Here is an 18,857-nt window from a genome sequence, read left to right on the forward strand (position 1 = left end):
ACTGTAAAACAGGACTGTTGTCAGTTAGCAATATTTTATGTACAGTGCCAGATACATAAGGCCTGAATAAATATATTTTTTCCCTGTCAGTTTATAGGCACTTGGGAGTGAAGATGAATTAACTGTGTCCTGACTAGTGTACAGATTATATAGGCTGAGGAAACTATGGGAAGTTTAGAATGGTGAGACCAAACGGAGTGGCACAGTGGAGGAAAAGGGGAACTTGACAGAGATATTATGGAAAGTCTTGCTTTGATGTACTGAGAAATAGGGAAATGTGAATGATTTTTGACAGAGAATAACATAATAAAAGAGTATTGCTGAAAATTATTTTTTAGAATGTAGAGGATTGGGAGGAAATTGGGAGCCAGCTAAGTGTGTATAATAGCAATCCAACATAGAGCCTAACGCCTTGTTGGTGGAAGTTGGTGAGTGGACATGACATCATTAGACTGGGGAAAACAACAAAACTCTCCTTTTGCAGCATAGTCATTTGCCATCCTAATAAAGTCTTCATTTTATTCCAACTAGAGAGGCAAGTATTAGAACAAATGAATATTCAAAATAATTCTACATCTACTTTTCAAAAAGAGGCTCACATACACGCACAGAATCAGCTCTTTGAGCACAATGACATAATGAAATATAGAACATCTCCTAAACATAGCATCAATTCTTGTGGCAGCCAGAACAACGAGGGCTGGACTGTAGCCTGAGGGCTCAGGTGTCAGAGAAATATACCCTGCTCTCAAGATATCCAAGGTCAAGGTATCTTTCTGTAGCCACTTACATCTTTTCCTTGCCCTGCTCTGGTTATACCCTGGGAGAATTTACAGGCCAAAGAAGTCAGAGTGCATGTCTTGGTTTCAGGGATGCAATGGCTGTCATGTGATGTGGAGATCTACCCTAGCCATTGGACTAACATGAGATGAGTGTTCTTGAGAACATGGCTCCTCAACTGGAAATTGCACAGGCAGAAGGCAGAGATACGTACTACATTTATTTAAGCGAAATGTATTAAAACGCAGTTCTTTGGAAAGTTAGGTGATTTTCCCCGTCTTTACCCTATGGAATACGTTTGGCTTACTATTCACTTCCTCAAGTCTTCTTGAGAATAAAGGACTGCTTGATGCAACTAATACTTACGGTGTTAATATAGTACCTGGTATGTATTGAAAAAATACATACTGACATTGTACCATTTGAGCATTAAATACGTTATTCTATTTGTTCATGCACCGTGGTTATAGAGATGGCCTTAAAATCAATCCACCCACCCCCACCAACCACCCAAGGCCACCACTTTTGAAGGAGGTAGAGAAGATGAAAGGTATCAGATACTAATTAGGAACAGTAACTTTTAAAAAGTGATTGGAATATCTAGATAACGTTGAAATTTATAGTGTAAGCAAGTATGCTCAAGTGCGTATGCTGTGTATACCCTTAGATGTGCTGATGACATCTTCCTTTAGGACAGATGAAAGTGAAATGCCGCACTCAGAGAAATGGAGTATTTATATATATTTTTTTTTTCACACCAAAGACGTCTCTTTGCTTGTTTTAATGTTATCCACTGTGATGGTTAATTTTGTTTCAACTTGACTAGGCTAAAGGATGCTGGTAAAACATTATTTCTGGATTTGTCTGTGAGGGTATTTCTGGAAGAGATCAGATCTGGATTTCAATCTGTAGACTGAATAATGATCTGCTTCACCAATGTTGGTGGGCGTCATTCAATTCACTGAGGGTGTGAACCAAACAAAAAGATGGAGGAAGGGCAACTTTGCTGCCTAAGCTGGGGAATCCATTCTCTCCTGCCTTTGGACATCAGAGCTCCTAGTTCTTGGGCCTTTGGACTCAGGCTGAATTATACCACTGGCTTTTGTGGTTCTCCACTTTACAGACAGCATGTGTGTGACTTCTTGGCCTCCCTAATTACAAACCAATTCCTGGTCTTTCCCTTCTCTGTCTTTCCTATCTGCCAAACAATCCTGTTAGTTTATTGGTTTCTCTGAAGAACCTGAATACATCTATTTTGCTTTTACTTTTTCTTTGAAAATTGTTCCACGTGTTATTCCCACAAAGAATTTCAGTAATTCCATTAAAAGTTCAGTCCTTTACTTCAGCTGGGCCCTGAACAAAACCCACAAGCCCTCCCCAAGTTTTTGTTTGGTTCTCTTCATTCTCCTCACTGCTACTCTAAACCTTTAGTATTGATGAGGCGCTTAAATCTTATCCACGGGTCCATCCCTCTTCCTCCTGATTCTCAAAACATGATTATTTCTTGAAAATTGGTTATCTCAAGAACATCCTATTTCCCCCAACTAAATCTGTCCTCTTCCTTTTACTCACAAATTGAAGCCTCCAAACAATTTTTTTCCCATTAGTGCTAGAATTTTAGCTTATCTAATAACTTAATTTTCCACTTGCTTTCCTTTATCTTCAACCTCTCCCTCAACTCTTTCCAGAATGAAAAAATACTCAAATTTTTCTTTAATCTCAATGTACATCCCTCTTTATATTTACAGATGAGTAATCTACCTTTTATAGACCAGTAAAATTAAAATTGAAAAATGTTGCCAATATTTTTACCTAAAAAATTGCTATTATTTCATAAAAAGACTTTATTTTCAAAAAAGTGGGAGCAAATTTCAGAAGGTAGTAAAGGTCTTCAATTGGTTTTACAGACACTGTATTGTCCTACCATTTGAATGTAGAACAGTCATGAATTGGTATTTGAGAACTGATAATTTACACTCTCTTGACACTACTTAATGCCCTGAAAACTGGTTCTTCCCATATTCAGAAGCTGCTCAAATAGAACTCATTGACTTTCTAATTGTCTAAAAGACCCTCTTCAACCCTTCTTTGATGTCTCCACAGTGCTCTTCCAGGTCACCTTCCTAGAGCAGCTATCACCACATACTGGGTTTTCCATACTTCTGGATGTTCCACTCTCAGTCTGCTTTAAATCTTGCCCATCACTAAACAAGACTAGGCCTCAGGATTCTGGTTTCTTTTTTTTTTTTTGCTTTATCCTGTACCTAAATCTTAATTCATTGCTGTGTCTAAACACTGGCGAATTCCTAAATAAATTTCTAGCCCAGGTATGTTCCCTGTCATATCCACATCTCCATTTACCTCTGGACATTTCTACTGTCTCACAGGCAGAACAAGTGACGATTTCCTTTAAATTCTTGGTTCTAATTTTTAAACATACTAATATATTTGAAAGGATAGATTTTACACTATAGTAACAAAGAACTCTTACACAAAACAAAAAAGGTTTAATGATTAAAACAGATGAAGAGGTTTATAATAACCATTAACTAAAGGAAGCCCTAAAACCAGAAATAAGGATTTTAAACTTGCATGCAAAGTCTAGTTACCATAAAAACCAAAGCAATACCAAAACATCTCAGATTCCTAACATAAACTCCAGGTCTTTTTATTTCCAATTCTTGGCAGTCAAAATATGTACACTTTCACATGCTACTGGTAGTGAAGGAGTAAGATTATTTGTATAGCACTACAAATATCTTTCACAGATGGGAGGGCACAAAAAGAAGTGTCTTCCTCCACCTTTTTGGGCCCATCTTGAAAAAAAAAAAAAGGCACTCCCAAAGGTTCCTCGGTAACACCTTTGCTAGGTTTGTTACATAACCTTTACATGTAAAATTAATGGTCCATTCATTTCACAGATCTGGGAACCACAAGGCATTGGAACTACTTTCTTTAACTCACACGCCAAACAACTGGCTGAAACGATGACAAAAACTTTGGATACCAGTTTAAAAAAAAGCTAGGCTTTGTTTCCTTGAAAACTTCATCTTGTGCTCAATTACCGCACTCTGGCCATGCACAGCCAAACATACCATGGAATTGAAAGAGTCACCATATGATGGTAGCAGAGGACTCTGAATGATTACTCTAGTTTTCTAGCAGTAGCTGCTCCCAGCTCCTTTGTACCAATGCAGCGTTGTTAATTCTTCCTTTATTAATTATAACCAAGAGCTCTGAGCCCAGGTTTAACCTCTCTACTGAAAGATTTGTTTAAAAAAGATGCTTAGATAAATTACTGAGTCTTTCTCTATGATCATCAAAACAAAGTAATGGAAATCTTCAAATGCCTGTGGGCAGCTGTCCAATATTCACAAAATCTGTAGAAACCATTTGCCTGAGGCCAAGGAGAATTTATCACTAAATCTGACGTTGACACTGAAACTGCACTTGGGAAGCGAGTGTCCAAACTAAGCTTAAATATTCCTCTACATTTACTGCATCCATGTAGTATGCAATTTTTGATGCTGAATAAGAGATATGCGACAATTGAAGGCCTCGCCACAAGCATCACATTCATGGGTTTCTTGGGTTTTCACCTCTGCATGGATCTTCTGATGGTTGACAAGGCTGCGCTGTTGACTAAAACTTTTGTCACACTTCTCACACTTATAAGGTTTCTCTCCTGTGTGTATTCTCTGATGCTGAATAAGGCCTGAGTTCCGGCTAAAGGCCTTCCCACATTCATCACATTTATGGGGTTTATTACCTGTGTGAACACCCTGATGTCGAATAAGATTACAAAGTTGGCTAAAGCTTTTGCCACACTGTCTACAGAGATAGGGTCTCTCACCAGTGTGGATTCTCTGATGTTCAATAAGAAACGAGCTCCGACTGAAGCTTTTCCCACATACAGTACATAGATAGGGCTTTTCACCAGTGTGGATTCTTTGATGTTGTACAAGATGAGCACTGACACTAAAAGTTTTCCCACATTCATCACATTTATAAGATTTTTCCTTAGGGAAGACTTCTTGCTGTATAACAAGACTGCAATTTGGATCAAAACTTTCCTTAGTTTCATTATAGGAATAAGTCTTCTCTCTGGTGTGGATTCTTTGATGCTGAATAAGACCTGAGCTTCTACTAAAGGCTTTTCCACATTCCTCACACTTATGGGGTTTATCTCCTGTGTGAATTCTCTGATGACGAGTAAGGTTGCAAAGTTGACTGAAGCTTTTCCCGCACTCTTTGCACTGATAAGGTCTTTCACCTGTATGGATCCTCTGATGTTCAATAAGGAATGAGCTCCGACTGAAGCTTTTTCCACATTCAATACAAAGAAAAGGCTTCTCACCAGTGTGGATTTTTTGGTGTTGTATAAGATATGTACTTAATCTAAAGGCTTTCCCACATTCACCACATTTATGGGGTCTCTCTCCAGTGTGAATTCGCTGATGTTCAACAAGTAATGAATTTCTACTAAAGCTTTTCTTACATTTGGTACAATGATAGGGTTTCTCACCAGTGTGAGTTCTTTGATGTTCAATAAGGTGTGACTTCCAACTGAACGCTTTCCCACAGTCAGTACATTTATGGGGTTTCTCACCTGTGTGAATCCTTTGATGTTTAACAAGGCTCCTTCTCTGGCTGAAGCTCTGCTTACACTGATTACACTGGTAGGGTCTCTCTCCAGTATGGATTCTCTGATGTCTAATAAGTGTTGAGCTTACGCTAAAGGTTTTTCCACAGTAATTGCACTCATAGGGCCTTTCCCCAGTGTGAATTCTCTGATGTTCAATAACAAATGAGCTGCGACTAAAACTTTTCCCACATTCATTGCATTGAAAAGGTTTCTCACCAGTATGGACCCTTTGATGCTGAATGAAATGGGCCTTACGGACAAATCCCTTTCCACATTCTTCACATTTATGGCATTTCTCTTCTGAGTTAGGCCTCTTACGAATAATGTTAGTGTTTCCTCTGAACATTCTCTGTTCCTGGGTCAAAGATTCCCTTGGTATTTCCCATAAGAAGATTCCTCTCTGTTTATCTAACCTACCAACAAGTTCAAAAGTTTCTCTACACATGGGATCCTGGTCAATTTCACTTTTGATTCTTGTAACTATTATACCCTGTGATTCCACTTTTTCCTCAATTTCCTCAATTTCTTGTTTCACAGTTGGCTCCTCATCCTTATCTCTGTTCAAAACATCTGGAATAATAAATAGAAAACAGGAACATCAGCCAAGCTCTTTGCTAGTAAGGAGAAACTGTCAGAAAAATGAGATAATTCAGATAAATTAATCTAATTCAGATAAATTAATCTACTATACCTACCAAATGTAGGTTACTACCTCACAGTATTGTTGTCAGATTAGATTAGTTCATTTACGAATAAAACATTTAGGTCAGTACCTAGCAAAGAGTTCAAATTATATGAATATTATTATTTAGCATTAGTTATCTGATGCAATGTAATGTTTTTCTTGCACAATGGGTATGAAAAGAGTGTTTATGAGGCAAAAAAGAGTCAGTAGGAGCAAGCAGAGTTGGGAGGAAGAGCTGGTAAACCAACAGCAAATTATGCAAGGTAGGGTGGACAAAGAAATGAAACAAGTAGTAGTGGGATGAAGAAAAAATATAGGAAGAAAACAGTAGGTTCAGGAAAATTTAAAATGAGATAGCATTATTGGAATGTGAGTAGACCAAATAACTGACAAAAAGGAACACATAAAATGGTGCTGAGAAGGATAAAAAACAAAAACCAGGAGAAGCAAGAATTCATTCATTAGTAAGCATTTATTTGTTGAAATCAAAAGTATTCCAAGCACTGTATAATGAAGCCATCTACTAAAAGGAATGGATCATGAATATACATGGAGAAAGAAAATAACGTGCTAAATGTTAAGAAAAAAGCAGCTCTTATATAAAGACACAAAATGGTTTTTAACAAAAATAATGCGTTGAAGTGACATGGTGACATCAAAGTCTATGATATAGAAAGACAATTAAATATAAAGGAACAAGGTCAGAGCTAAAGAAGAAACAAAAGAAAAAGAGCAGTCTATGGTAGCTTATCACTTTACCTACCACAAATCATACCGCATTCTTCGAGTATGTATGATTTCCACTCCTCTAAAGATATTAAGACCCAAGTTGGAACCATTCAGTTTCAGCTGAGAATTTGTGTGACATCTGAGAAATGAAAATCTTGCATATGTTGGAGAAAAGATAACATAAAGGTGTATGACATAGCAGAGTGGGATACAAGACATGTAAGCCTGCCTCTGAATTCACTCCTGATTTTCTCATTCTTGCTGCCTGCTGGATAACTTCAGTGGAGGATTCGATCGCTACCAAATTTATATTTAGCTTACAGCCATTTCCTTTTTAGACTTTTTCTTTTCTCTCAATTTTCTAGTCTTTTAACTGTAAAGTCATCTTTGGATTTTCTTTTCACTTACTTTGAACTAATCATTAAGTTATTTTACCTCCCTCAAGACGTATTCTCTTATTCCCCTAACAAACTATTTATTAGAAACTTTATCTCTACTTGGGCTACTCACAGTGTCTTCTCTTAAACTCACTTTCAGTGGACTGTTTTTCCTTCACACTTATGAAAAAAGATGGGTGCACTCCCTCAACTTTCTGCCCCCTACCTATAAAATTATCTGCAATGGTACATGAATATATATTCTATTCCTATCTAAAGCTAATCCATCTACCCTCTCTAGATCCCATGTGCCTCTGGGAACTTGTTCAATTAATATAATTTCTTCTCTTTCATCAATTTGTATTCTCCACTGGCACCATCCCACAAACATACAAATATGTCCAATTTTATCTTGAACCCGAACTCCTCTTGATGGAAGCCAAGCTTTGAAAAAAATCTTAGGTGGAGCTCTCCATTTCATAATTGTTTTCCATGCCCAACTTATTCCCATTCAATCTATTCTAAAACTTACTGTGAAATCTGGTTTTTGCATTTAAAGAAACTTCTCATTCAGTCACCAATGACTTCTGAATAATAAATAAAATGGATATTTTTCAGTTCTTATTCCACATAGCAGCATCTGACATTGTTGACCACTCCTATTTCTTGAGACTATCTGTTTTTGGCTTCTACATTATCATATTCTTCTCGTTCCCCCTCTATTACTTCTTTGGCCTTTTTCTAATACATTTCCCTCATGTATTTCTCTTCCTTTGTGAACTGGTCATCATCTGCCCTCATGTCTGTCTCCACCTCTAACCATCATCTCTCTCGAGATACCACTATCCTGAAGTCTCAAAGTAGGAAATCATCCTAGATTTGTTTTTCTTACCATTAATCAATCACCAAAATCAATGATTCTACTCTCTATCATCTACCTTTTTCCTTTTACCCTCATGACCATGCTTTTCCTGGATTACTGCAAAGGCCACCTCATAACTCTTAGCTCTGGTCTTTAGGCTGCCCCCACACTATACCTACTTCATTGAATCCAAAGAGATCTATCTTCATGAAGTGGAATTCTATTCATGTCACCACCCGTAGATTCACCAGCACTTCATCACTTCTAAGATCAAATCGAAGCTCTTTACACTATGATATTCAGTACTTCATAACAGGGTTTCTAAGCTGCAGTTCACTCTGTTACCCACCCTATCATACAATTCTAAGTGAGCAAATTGATTGCGTTATAGTCTTCCATGTCATTTCATTGCATATCTTGCTTACTAAATGAACTCCAACATTATTTTCCTGGAAAATTCTTGGTTTCTCGCTAAGATTCAATTCAAAGCAATAGTTCCTCTACAAAGCCTTCACTAACTCCACTAGACAGATTTAGGTGTTCTGTTTTTGTATCACTAGCTCTTATCCATAATTCCATTATAGCTATTATTACATTATACTTTTAATTGTTTGTATTTGTCTCTTCACTGGATTGTAAATTCCTTGTAAAAAGGGAAAGTCTCTTACCCAGTATATATTATTCCAGGGGTTTTACTCAAAGGAATGAGAAAAAATTATCATTGTTTATAAATAATATGTTTACCTAAAATCTCTAAAATAATTAAGTGAAATATAATAGCAATTACAAGACTAGTATATAATAAATACTGTTTCTTACTACCAACAAAAACCAGTTAAAATATGCTCTTCATAATTAACAAAAATCATAAAACTTAGGAATAAATCTAAGAATAAAAGTGTAAGATCCATAAAAATCCCCCATAAATTTTTTCTGAAGGACATAAAAGACAGTTGAAATAGTCCACCAACTTGCTAAAGAGATTCAATATTATAAGGATCCTATCTGCCTCTGGGAATTTAATTCTTCCCAAACCAATTTATGAAACTAACTGCATTTCAATCAAAATCCTATGAACCCACTAAAAAACCCCCAATGAATCTAAATTTCAACAGAAGAATGTAGAAAACTAGTAAGTATATCCTGAAAAGGAATATAAATATAAAAGAATGATTCACCTTGCCAGACATACAATGTAAAATATTGCTAAAGTAAATAAAACAGCGAGGCACTGGCATAAAACTAAATAGGTCAATCAGATAGAAAGGTAAAGAAAATTAGTCAGTCTAGGCTTCCACATAAAACAGCCTAGAAATGACTACCCATTAGATCTGGGTTTGGTAGCTATAATAATCTTCTTGGGTATCTGCCATGCTTGTATTATATGCTCCCGTCTTGTGATTATAGCTAATTTGTCTAGAGTAGACAGCTGACTTAAAGTTCATTTCTCCTAGGAATTTGGAATTGAAACTGAAATAGCTAGTTAGTCTGAATGTGACTAGAATTGTAATCTACCAAGTCAGAAGGTAAAGCATGTGTCTTCCAAGGAGAAAGAAACAGAGCAAAAAGATAAATTCCCAACTTTCTGAGAGTGATCCAATTCCTGGTTTTAGTCCTTTTCTGAGGTCCAGTTGCAATCCTGCTCATATATTCCATGAGCTATCTATGTGCCTGTAATAACTTATCTTGTTGGCTTAAGCTAGTTTGGACTGATTTTTATAATCTTTAACCAGTTTTATAATAATGACAGCTGAGGGGAGAGAAAAGGCAAGGATGTGGGAAAGTAGAACAAAACAGAAGTTGGCACATTTTTCCTGTAAAGGACCAGATGGTAAATATTTTTGGCTTTGTGAGCCATGTGGTCTCTGTTGCAACTACTCAACTCTGCCACTGTAGTGTGAAAAATAATACATAAAAGAATGGACATGTCTATGTTCCAATAAAACTTTATTTACAAAAAATGGCAGTGGGATAGATTTGTCCTTTATATTATAGATACCAACCCTGCTATCCAACAGTGTATAAAAACAATGGTTTTCTTGGTAAAAGAATAGGAGAAGAGGGAAGTACTTGCATTCCTAAGACTAGCACAGTGCTTGATAACTATTTACTAAATGAATGAGTAGTTGAACAAATAATTGCAGAGAGACTACAGTCAAAGAAAAGAAACAATGAATTTATGGTCTTGTTGGTATAGCAATTCACAATTCTGTCAAGGTCCAACATGGCTCAAGCAGACTGGAAAGAAGCCATTAAAACTGAGTAAGTAGATTTCAAGTGAAAGGAATTAAAAATCAAGAACTAAGAAATCAAGCTGTCAGCTATATTATCAATGTAGTTATTAAAGTTTTTTAAAGAAAAATCAGCATGGAAAGGAAAGATATGAATGAAGAACCAAAATTACAAAGCTAAAAGAGAGCTGTGTTAAGCAACACGATGAAGTGGAAGAAAACTGTACAGTGAAACAGTCGAGTGATAGTGATCTCTCCTCAAAGGAGTTCTCATCAAGGGAATGGAGAGTCTATCGAGGAAGATAAAAAACTGTGGAGGGAGAATAAATGATGAAAAGCTATATTTCAGCTAAAAAAAAGAAGAGAGCCTGAAAGTAGATCACAGATGGGCTCATGCCATGCCTCTGTCCATATTGTACTCACATCTGCAGTACTAGGGACAGGCAAGGCTGGGTGTCTGCCTGGTTCTATCAACCAGGATATACCATATGTGTGGATAAAGCTGGCAGTGACTCAGAGACACCATGCATGGAAAAAAAAAATCAGCAGCTGATACTGCTGGAGATTGAAATGGTGTGCTGGAAACAGATGAAGCTAGAAATCTAGGCAAGGACTATATTTGGGAGGTCCTTGTATGACCTCCCAAATATAAGAAATCAAGATTTTTATCCTTTAATTTATCAAGGATAATTAGAAGTAATAAGCAGTTAACTAAGACAAAATCACTTTGGTGGCAAGAAAGAGAACATATTCAAAGAAAGGCAGGAGGCTAGTTTAACGGCTAATGCAATCAATCTAGTCAAAAAGTATGAGTCTTAAGTTTATTCAATTAGTCGCACAAATATTTAAGAAGCATATATGCATGGTTCTGTGCTAAGTGCTGGAGAAATCAAATGAAAAAAATATAGTTACTGTCCTCATGAAGATCAATCTAGTTAGAAAAATAACATAAAGAATGATTATAGTACCATGTGATAAATTCAATAATGAAAGGATAATACAAGGCAGCATAGTGGAAGGAGTGCTTAGTTCTGAAGAATCCCTTGAGGTCTTAATGAATTATTTGAGATTAGTCAGGTGTGAGTTAATTATGCAGTCCTCAAAAGGAGATGCCTAGGAATTCAGCGCTCAACAGTGAAGATAATGGCAATGATGACAACAGCAATCAACATGTATTTACTAAATGGCGGTCGGTGTCCTAAGTTCTTTACATATATTGATTCAATTAATGCTCAAAATTACCCTAAGAGGTAAGTGCTATTATCATTTCTATTTTATAAAAAAAGAAATCGAGGTGCAGAGATGTAATTCGTCTACGGTTACAAGGCTACTAAGTAGTAGAACCAGGATTTTTACTTAGGGCTCCGTATTGCCTCTCTTACGCAGTGATAAAGATTTGGGATTTATCATGACATAATGGCAGCTGATGACCTGAGTGTAGATAATGTCTGCAAAAGAAAGTATAGAGACTGAAGAGAAGTTTGAGAATGCGAAGCAATGGAAAGAAGCAATAGTTTCAAATATCTATAGAGAACTGGAATAAAATAAGGTCCAAAGAGAGTCTGTTGCATTTGACAACTGGGCTATATTATTACAGACCAATGTTAAATAATTTAAGCGGAGTGGTAGCGGCAAGAAAAGGGGTTTAGAGATAATGGGAGGAAAAAAAGTACAGAAACACATTAACTATACTTAAAAAAAAGTTGGCTGTGAAGAGAGTAAAGAGCAGGTTACAGGGAGCTGCAGGAAGGAGACTGTGGCTCAAAGGAGAATTTCTACTTTTTCCTCTTTCTTTCCCCAATTGGAAGAACCATGAACATATCTATCATCAGAATAAAGATAATGAAAAAAGAATAGAGACTGAAGCTATAAGGAAAGAAAAAGGATGGCTGATGTATCAGTGCTTAGAGAAGTGAGAAGATAGGAACAGCCTTAAGTGTGCAGAAGAGGGGCACAAAAGTTCAGAGTTCATGGTTAGTGGCCTCTATCTTTGTGAAATAGAAGGTGAGGTCCCCTACTGAGTGACGGACCCAACAAAAACTCTTGTTTTTGGAATAGTCACCAAAAAGAACAGGGGAATGAGCAAATAAAGGATAAAAAACTTATCGAGATGTAAAAACCCAGTGGAGACTACAAGAAAGAAAAGCCATGCATACATACAGGGAATCAATCCTTTCCATTAAAGAATTTCTCTTGCTGTGTTGCAACTCACATAGGAGAGAATAAAGACAGATTTTATAACTACTACAGGATTTGAAGTTTACAGAATGGGTAAAGCGTAATGACAAGGTGACATGAGAGCATGATGGTGATCATTCAATTCATATAGAAGTCCATGGATTAGACAAGGAGGTGAACCAGGAGGAGAAAAAAACGGACAAGTCAAGGAATAGGAAACATCATTAAAAAGAAATAGGTTTAGTAGGAAAAGAGTAGGAGAGGTAGAAAGGTAAAAAGTTATAGTATGCTCCACTTGAGAGTATGTCTGTTTTGGTCACACCTAGTTAGTCAATAAACATCTACTACCTGAACAATTAGTCAAAGAATAAAATATTGGGGTTTAAGAGTTGCCTGTTATGACAAAATTGAGAGTATTATCACTGATGTGAGTTGCTGAATAAAATTGGAAAGCAGGGTCCCTAAAGACAATATGGTCAAGATACACTGAGGCTTAAATAATGACTGTATAACTGATGGTGTGGGTAAGTACAGAGAAGACTTTGAAACATGTGACAAAGTCTACGTATGAGGGTCCAAAAAAAAAGTTGACAAATGATAACGAAAAGGAATTGAGTGGGTAGAGCAAAACCGCTGAGGCCTCAAAGGAGAGACATTTTGTTTGAAGGTGGAAAACAAATGCTTTGGGAAGAGCACTGAAAAGCTGGAGAGCAATAACTTCTCCCTTCCAGCTTTGAGGCAAAGGATGGGGAAGGAAGAGGATGTGGGAGAATAAGCAGCCCCTGCTAGAGAAGTGGTGTCCCTGGGAAAGCGCCAGGTTTCAGTTAAGGCCAGGAGGGGCAAGGAACATTATGTGAAGAGGAACAGGGGCTCCAGAAGGCAGAGTGAAAAGGGGTGGGAGGAAAGCAGTGGGAGGATGAGCCAGGAGGGAAAGTACAGAGCAATACGGGAATGAGATTATGAAGATAGGAAGCCAGAAAGGCTTATATTTTTGGTCATTGCAAGGATGCTAGAGATGAGAGTCATGGAAACAATTAATGGCTGAAAGGTCTGAATCGGAAGTTTGGAACAAAGCAGTCCAAGTGTTCTCAGGGTCTAATTTCTAATAGCCTCTTAGATATTTTAATTACAGAAACAGCAGATTCTTACCCAGTGAGACCAGGTTTCCATAATTCTCCATCATGACATCTTTATACAAGCTTCTCTGAGCTGGATCCAGATAATCCCACTCCTCCTGGGTAAAAAACACAGCCACATCCTCAAATGTCAGCAACCCCTGAAATAGTATGATTTCTGTAGTCAGTTCTTGTTGTCTCAAGGACAATTCTACCACTGTAAGTAGCAGAAGCAATCACTTATCTGGGCCAGACAGGCTAGAAGGAACATAATAACAGTTCCAAATGGGGCCCAATTCTTGGAACAAACTGTAATAGAAGGGCACCTCAGGCTGGATCCTTGTCCTCGCTAGTAAGGAGCCAAAGGATCAAGCTTTTCTGGTGTAATAGTTATGTCCTAATATTTTAATTTCAGTAAGCTGCCCCAAGTTTCCTTCACCTTGCCGTCCCATTCCAATTCTCTATTCGCACTGGCTTGTGACCCTGTTCAATTCAATTTCATGAAGTTCTCTTAAGCGTCTATCTTGGATCCAAGCATCATGACAAACACAGAAGACACTACGGAGGGTCAAAAACGATGCCTCACCTGGAATAATTCCATTCACAAATGAGAGCGCTAGTTTGGAGCATTACTAATTTTCTGTACTTGATTTATCAAGTCACTCTTGAGAAAAAGAAAAAAAAAAAAAAGGAGCCAGTGGGCAGTTTGGTCACGAACCGCACCCTAAAGCAGTAGGGGGTACTTCTTGCACTATGCTCGCCCTAAAGACCACAGTCTGAGAGGTGGGAGCGGGTGTGGGGGTGGCGCGGCCTAGCTTGGGTAGTGGAGAAAGAAGATACCCGGAGGGGCGACTTACCTTAGGCTCCAGCGGTGGACTCGGGGAGGCCATCTCTTGGCCAGAAATCAGGGCAGGAACTTGGGGCGGCCGCACGGAAAGGAGCCTCTCGTGAGGCCTACTGGATAGTTGGAGATTAGGCCCGACGAAGGGGAGGCCTCCAGGATGGGTCTGGCCAGGTCCTGCCTCAGTCCCCGAGCGGTCACGACCCCAGCAGCATATCAGTTGCGTTCTGTGACCGCCCCCCACCCCCTAACCCCCTCCCCTGCGTGGCTGCGCAGCATTCTAGGCCTCGCTACAGCCTCCTCCCAGTTGCTAGTTCCTCCTCCTTTCAGCCTAGTGGTGCTCTGACCGCCCGCCCCCAGACCAGAAGGCGTCACCCGGAACCTTCCCGGGACGCCCCCCAACTACAACTCCCGTCATGCTCCGCGAGAACGTTACGGTCCAGACTCTGTCGGCAATGCAGACAAAGACTACATTTCCCGGCATGCAAAGGGCGAGGGATCCTCGGGTGAGTAGTCACAGAAAGAGAGAACATCCGCCACTAAATTGACACGTGATTGGATAATCCTGGAGCGTCCCTGCCGGCCTGGTCGGAGCTCTAGCCTGTAGCTGTCCTCCGAGATGGCGGCTGTTTCAGGGCTGCGTTTTACCAGAAGAGGCCTCACGTGGATGATCGCAGGGACGCCACGCAGAGAATTTTGGTCTCGATTCAGGTAAAGCGGAGGGTTAGGTGGTGGATCACATTCACGGAAAGTAAAGAGAGAAACTGAGAAGGAAGAAGGGACGAACTGAAAAGAGTGTTGTGCCATTAAGACGGGACTCAAGAAAGTGCTGTTAGGGTGCCGAGTTCAGAAGCTTCAGCGCGGGTCTCCGCGAATGGTGGGGCTCAGTCACTTCTCTTCTTGGCCTCAGTTTTCTCATTGTGTAACAGAACACTGTTCCCTTTCCCTGCCACTGCACTCACTAACTTAGGAAGCAAACTACTGAGTTTGAGTTCCAGCCACCAAGTGTGATGTCGGGAAACAAATGACTCCTTTGGAGAGAGCAGCTTAGAACATAAATGTGGAAGTGCTCGGTAAACTAAACTCACTTGCGGGATATTTCTAAGCAAGCAAAATTCAGCGGTGAAGTGCAACCTCCTCATTTGGTTGGTTTGTTCATTGATTTACCCAACAGATATTAAATGCCTGCTCTGGCCCAGCATTTCTCTAAGTAGAAACAAAGTCCCTTGTCAGAGCTTAAGTACTCTGACTTAAGAGGAAACCGAGGCCCTACAGAGAGAAAGTATTTTTCTAAAAGGCACAAGTTAACGGCAGAGTTGGATCTAGAGTCTGGGTCTCTTCACTCCCCATTTACTGATTTTCCCACAGTACCATGTGGAATCTTTTGAAGGAAAATTTAGACTCGTGTAGTGTTAGGGCAACAAAACTTGTGGAAACCTCAGGGAACAATGTGTGCATTCCCTCTTAGTTTTCAAACAAAAACTCCTTCACTCCAGAAGGATTTTTGTTATCAGCTTATGTATTTATTAGCTTCTAGTCTTTTTTGGTTACTATTTGTTATTTCTCAAATCTCCTTCAAATTTGTTGCATTCACTCATTCAACAAATATTTAAAGAATGTCTACTATATGCCAGATATGTAGGTGTTAGGGATATGATTGTTAAACAGACCAAATCTTTGTCCTCATAAAGCATGTGATCTGGTAGATAAAAAAATGAACAAATACAGAATATTTTGTGATCTGGTAGATAAAAAAAGCATGTGATCTGGTAGATAAAAAAATGAACAAATACAGAACAAATTTCAGAAAATGGTAAATTATGAAGTAAACTAGAACAGTTTAAAAGGTTACTGAGATGGAAGGAATGAATTACACTTCATTCAGATGAGATGTGACTGGACTAGTTTGAGGAGAAAATGGCAGTGAGGAAGTAAAGACTGTAAGTATAGACAACTCTTTTGAGAAGTTTTGTTGTAAAGGAAGCTAGAGAGGAACATGGAAACTTGGAATTTTTTTCTTTAAAGGGTGGCGATGTCATAGAGTATTGTGTGCCCTAGGAGTACTCAGTATATAGGGAGACATCGATAAAGAGTTGATACCGAAAGAGGGCTAAATTTCTGGAAGAGTCCGAGTGGACAAAGAGGAATAGTGTTGCAAACTATACTGTTGGCCAACGTTGTTCATTCCAGTGCTTCCAATTTCTATAGAGACGACCAGTCCCAATCTAATGCTAACTCCATGGAAAACAAGAGTCAGTTCATAAGCAGATATTTTATTAAGCACTGAAATAGTGTCAGGCAGATTCCCTCACGTTGGTCCATCAACTCAATATGAATTATGCAAGTAGTTTTCAAAAAACCCCAAAGTCAATAAAACAGTTCTCTATATTTAGGAGTTGATAATCTAGCATGGCAGTTCCTAACCGGGGGCAATTTTGCCCACTAGGAAACGTTTGACAATTTTTTGGTTGTCGAGACTTGAGGATAGGTGTACTACTGGCATTCACATTAGTGCGAAGAGGCCAGGGATGCTGCTAAGCATCCTACAATGAACAGGATAGCCCCTCACAACAAAGAATTATCTGGTTCAAAGCATTTATGTTTGGGTTGAGAAACTTTGATCTGGTAAGAGAAGTAGAATGTCAATAAAATGGAAACAGGTAGAATTCAGTTTTCTCCAAGAGCAATATGAAGTGCTATAGGAGAGCAAAGAAACATATTAAAGTCGTATTTGATTGAGGAAATCAGGTAAAGGTCTTTGGAGGAGACAGTTTTGTCCTAAGACTTAGAAGATGAGTAGAATTTCTACAGATAGAGATGAAAGACGGGCATTTCAGATAGGTTATAACTTGAACTAATATATGATGTCAGGAAAGTAGGAAATAGAATGTAGTTTAGTTTGTATAGGGCATAGAGTATACATAGGAGATTAGTGAAAGATGAGGTTAGAGGAGGCAGATTGGGTTTGGATCTTGGAGGACTGGGAATCACAGAATGATTTACCTTCTTCACCCATCCTTGGCAATTCTTAGAGCATGGAAAATCTGTAATTAGCTTTTGCTTTTTGCACAGACAAAAAACAAAGACAAAAGCTAATTATAGGTTTTCCATGCTCTAAGAATTTACATCAGTTCATCTATAAGCTGTTTCTCTCCACCTTGGCCTGAAGAGTAGTAAGCGTGCAATGTATTTGTTGATTTAGATTGGTGGGCAAGATTGGTTCTGGTGTTTGTCAGTTTGTCAACTTCATTAATGCAGTGAACCAAAGATTCACATATTTCTTTTTGATCATTCCAGAGAAGAGAAAAAGCCAGTAGTGGCAGAGATTGTGGAAGAGGTGAAGAAAGAACCTACCCTGGTGTGCCCACCCTTACGAAGCCGAGCATACATACCACCTGAAGACCTCCAGAATCGTTTGCAATCTCATGTCAAAGAAATTTTTGGCTCATCTGCTTCTAGCAATTGGAAGGACACCTCCTTGGAAGATGGTCACTTGAAGTTCAGGTTCTTGGCACATTTAGCTGATGACTTGGGCCATGCAGTGCCTAACTCCAGGCTTCACCAGATGTGCAGTGTCAGAGATGTTCTTGATTTCTATAATGTGCCTGTTCAAGATAGATCCAAATTTGATGAACTGATTGCCAGTAATCTGCCTTCCAATTTAAAAATCACTTGGGGTTACTGAGCAGTTCAGAAGAGGAGCACATTGAAATCATTTTTTCCCCCTGAGCAAAGGGGCTGCTTATCATATCTTTTGATGCTTTGCCATGTGAAACACTGTCAGAACTGTTCTCTAAAACCATTTTTTCTGTGGAAAAATGCATCATTATTTTTCTCCTATCATTATGATTTGACAATAGGATTTTATTTTTTTTACATTTGTTCAAACTTTTTTTTTAAAGGAATCAAGTCATTAATAATTTATGAAAATCTTCTCTTGAGGATACTAATTAACTTGGGTTTAAGATATGAAGCTACTTGTTCAGACGTGGTCTTTATTCTTCATAGCCATAAAATAATAGATGCAAGAAAATGTTTTAATCTTTTTAGTACTCTAAACCTAAGATAGTATTATACATAATATATATACAAATAAGGAAACTTAGATATTTATAAAAGAAACATAAAAGTCTATTGTATATTATAGAACTTTGTTTCTTTCACAGTTTGCTTTACTGTACAAGTAGAAATAGTAGAAAGTGATACTGTTCTGGATTAATCTCTTGGAATTAAAGTAGATTTCTTGATGTGCATTGTGTTTTTTTTTCTTTTAAGGTGAAATGTTTTTCTGCCTTGCCATTTCCTTAATTTATTCTAAATGAAAAAAATTAGAATAGGTACCAACCATTAAGCACTGTGACTTTTTTTTAATAAGCTATACCAGGTTCTCTATCTAAATGATAGTCTCTTCAAA

The 18,857-nt window shown here is 38.3% G+C and overlaps 2 protein-coding genes across 4 annotated transcripts; one reads left to right on the plus strand and one right to left on the minus strand.

Moving 5' to 3' along the window:
* Positions 1 to 3,017: 3,017 nt before the first annotated feature.
* Positions 3,018 to 14,788, minus strand: ZNF189 (zinc finger protein 189). 3 transcript variants are annotated; one of them, XM_015589118.2, is made up of 3 exons: positions 14,460 to 14,788; positions 13,637 to 13,718; positions 3,018 to 5,995 (listed from the first exon to the last, which is right to left on the minus strand). In XM_015589118.2, the coding sequence occupies exons 1-3, from the start codon at positions 14,490 to 14,492 to the stop codon at positions 4,275 to 4,277; spliced, it is 1,836 nt and encodes a 611-aa protein (XP_015444604.1). In that variant the 5' UTR covers positions 14,493 to 14,788; the 3' UTR covers positions 3,018 to 4,274. The 3 variants fall into 3 exon arrangements, with proteins under 3 accessions (XP_015444604.1, XP_006911578.1, XP_006911577.1); XM_006911516.3 differs by having other exon boundaries at positions 13,637 to 13,721; XM_006911515.2 differs by having other exon boundaries at positions 13,637 to 13,763.
* Positions 14,789 to 14,998: 210 nt separating this feature from the next.
* MRPL50 (mitochondrial ribosomal protein L50) lies at positions 14,999 to 18,696 on the plus strand. Its single transcript, XM_006911517.3, has 2 exons — positions 14,999 to 15,154; positions 17,741 to 18,696. Exons 1-2 carry the CDS (start codon positions 15,063 to 15,065, stop codon positions 18,126 to 18,128), a joined length of 480 nt encoding a protein of 159 aa, XP_006911579.1. The 5' UTR covers positions 14,999 to 15,062; the 3' UTR covers positions 18,129 to 18,696.
* The last annotated feature ends 161 nt before the right edge of the window (positions 18,697 to 18,857 follow it).

The sequence above is a fragment of the Pteropus alecto genome, unplaced genomic scaffold (genome assembly GCF_000325575.1).
Source record: "Pteropus alecto unplaced genomic scaffold, ASM32557v1 scaffold114, whole genome shotgun sequence".
In the NCBI taxonomy this organism is placed as follows: domain Eukaryota; kingdom Metazoa; phylum Chordata; class Mammalia; order Chiroptera; family Pteropodidae; genus Pteropus; species Pteropus alecto.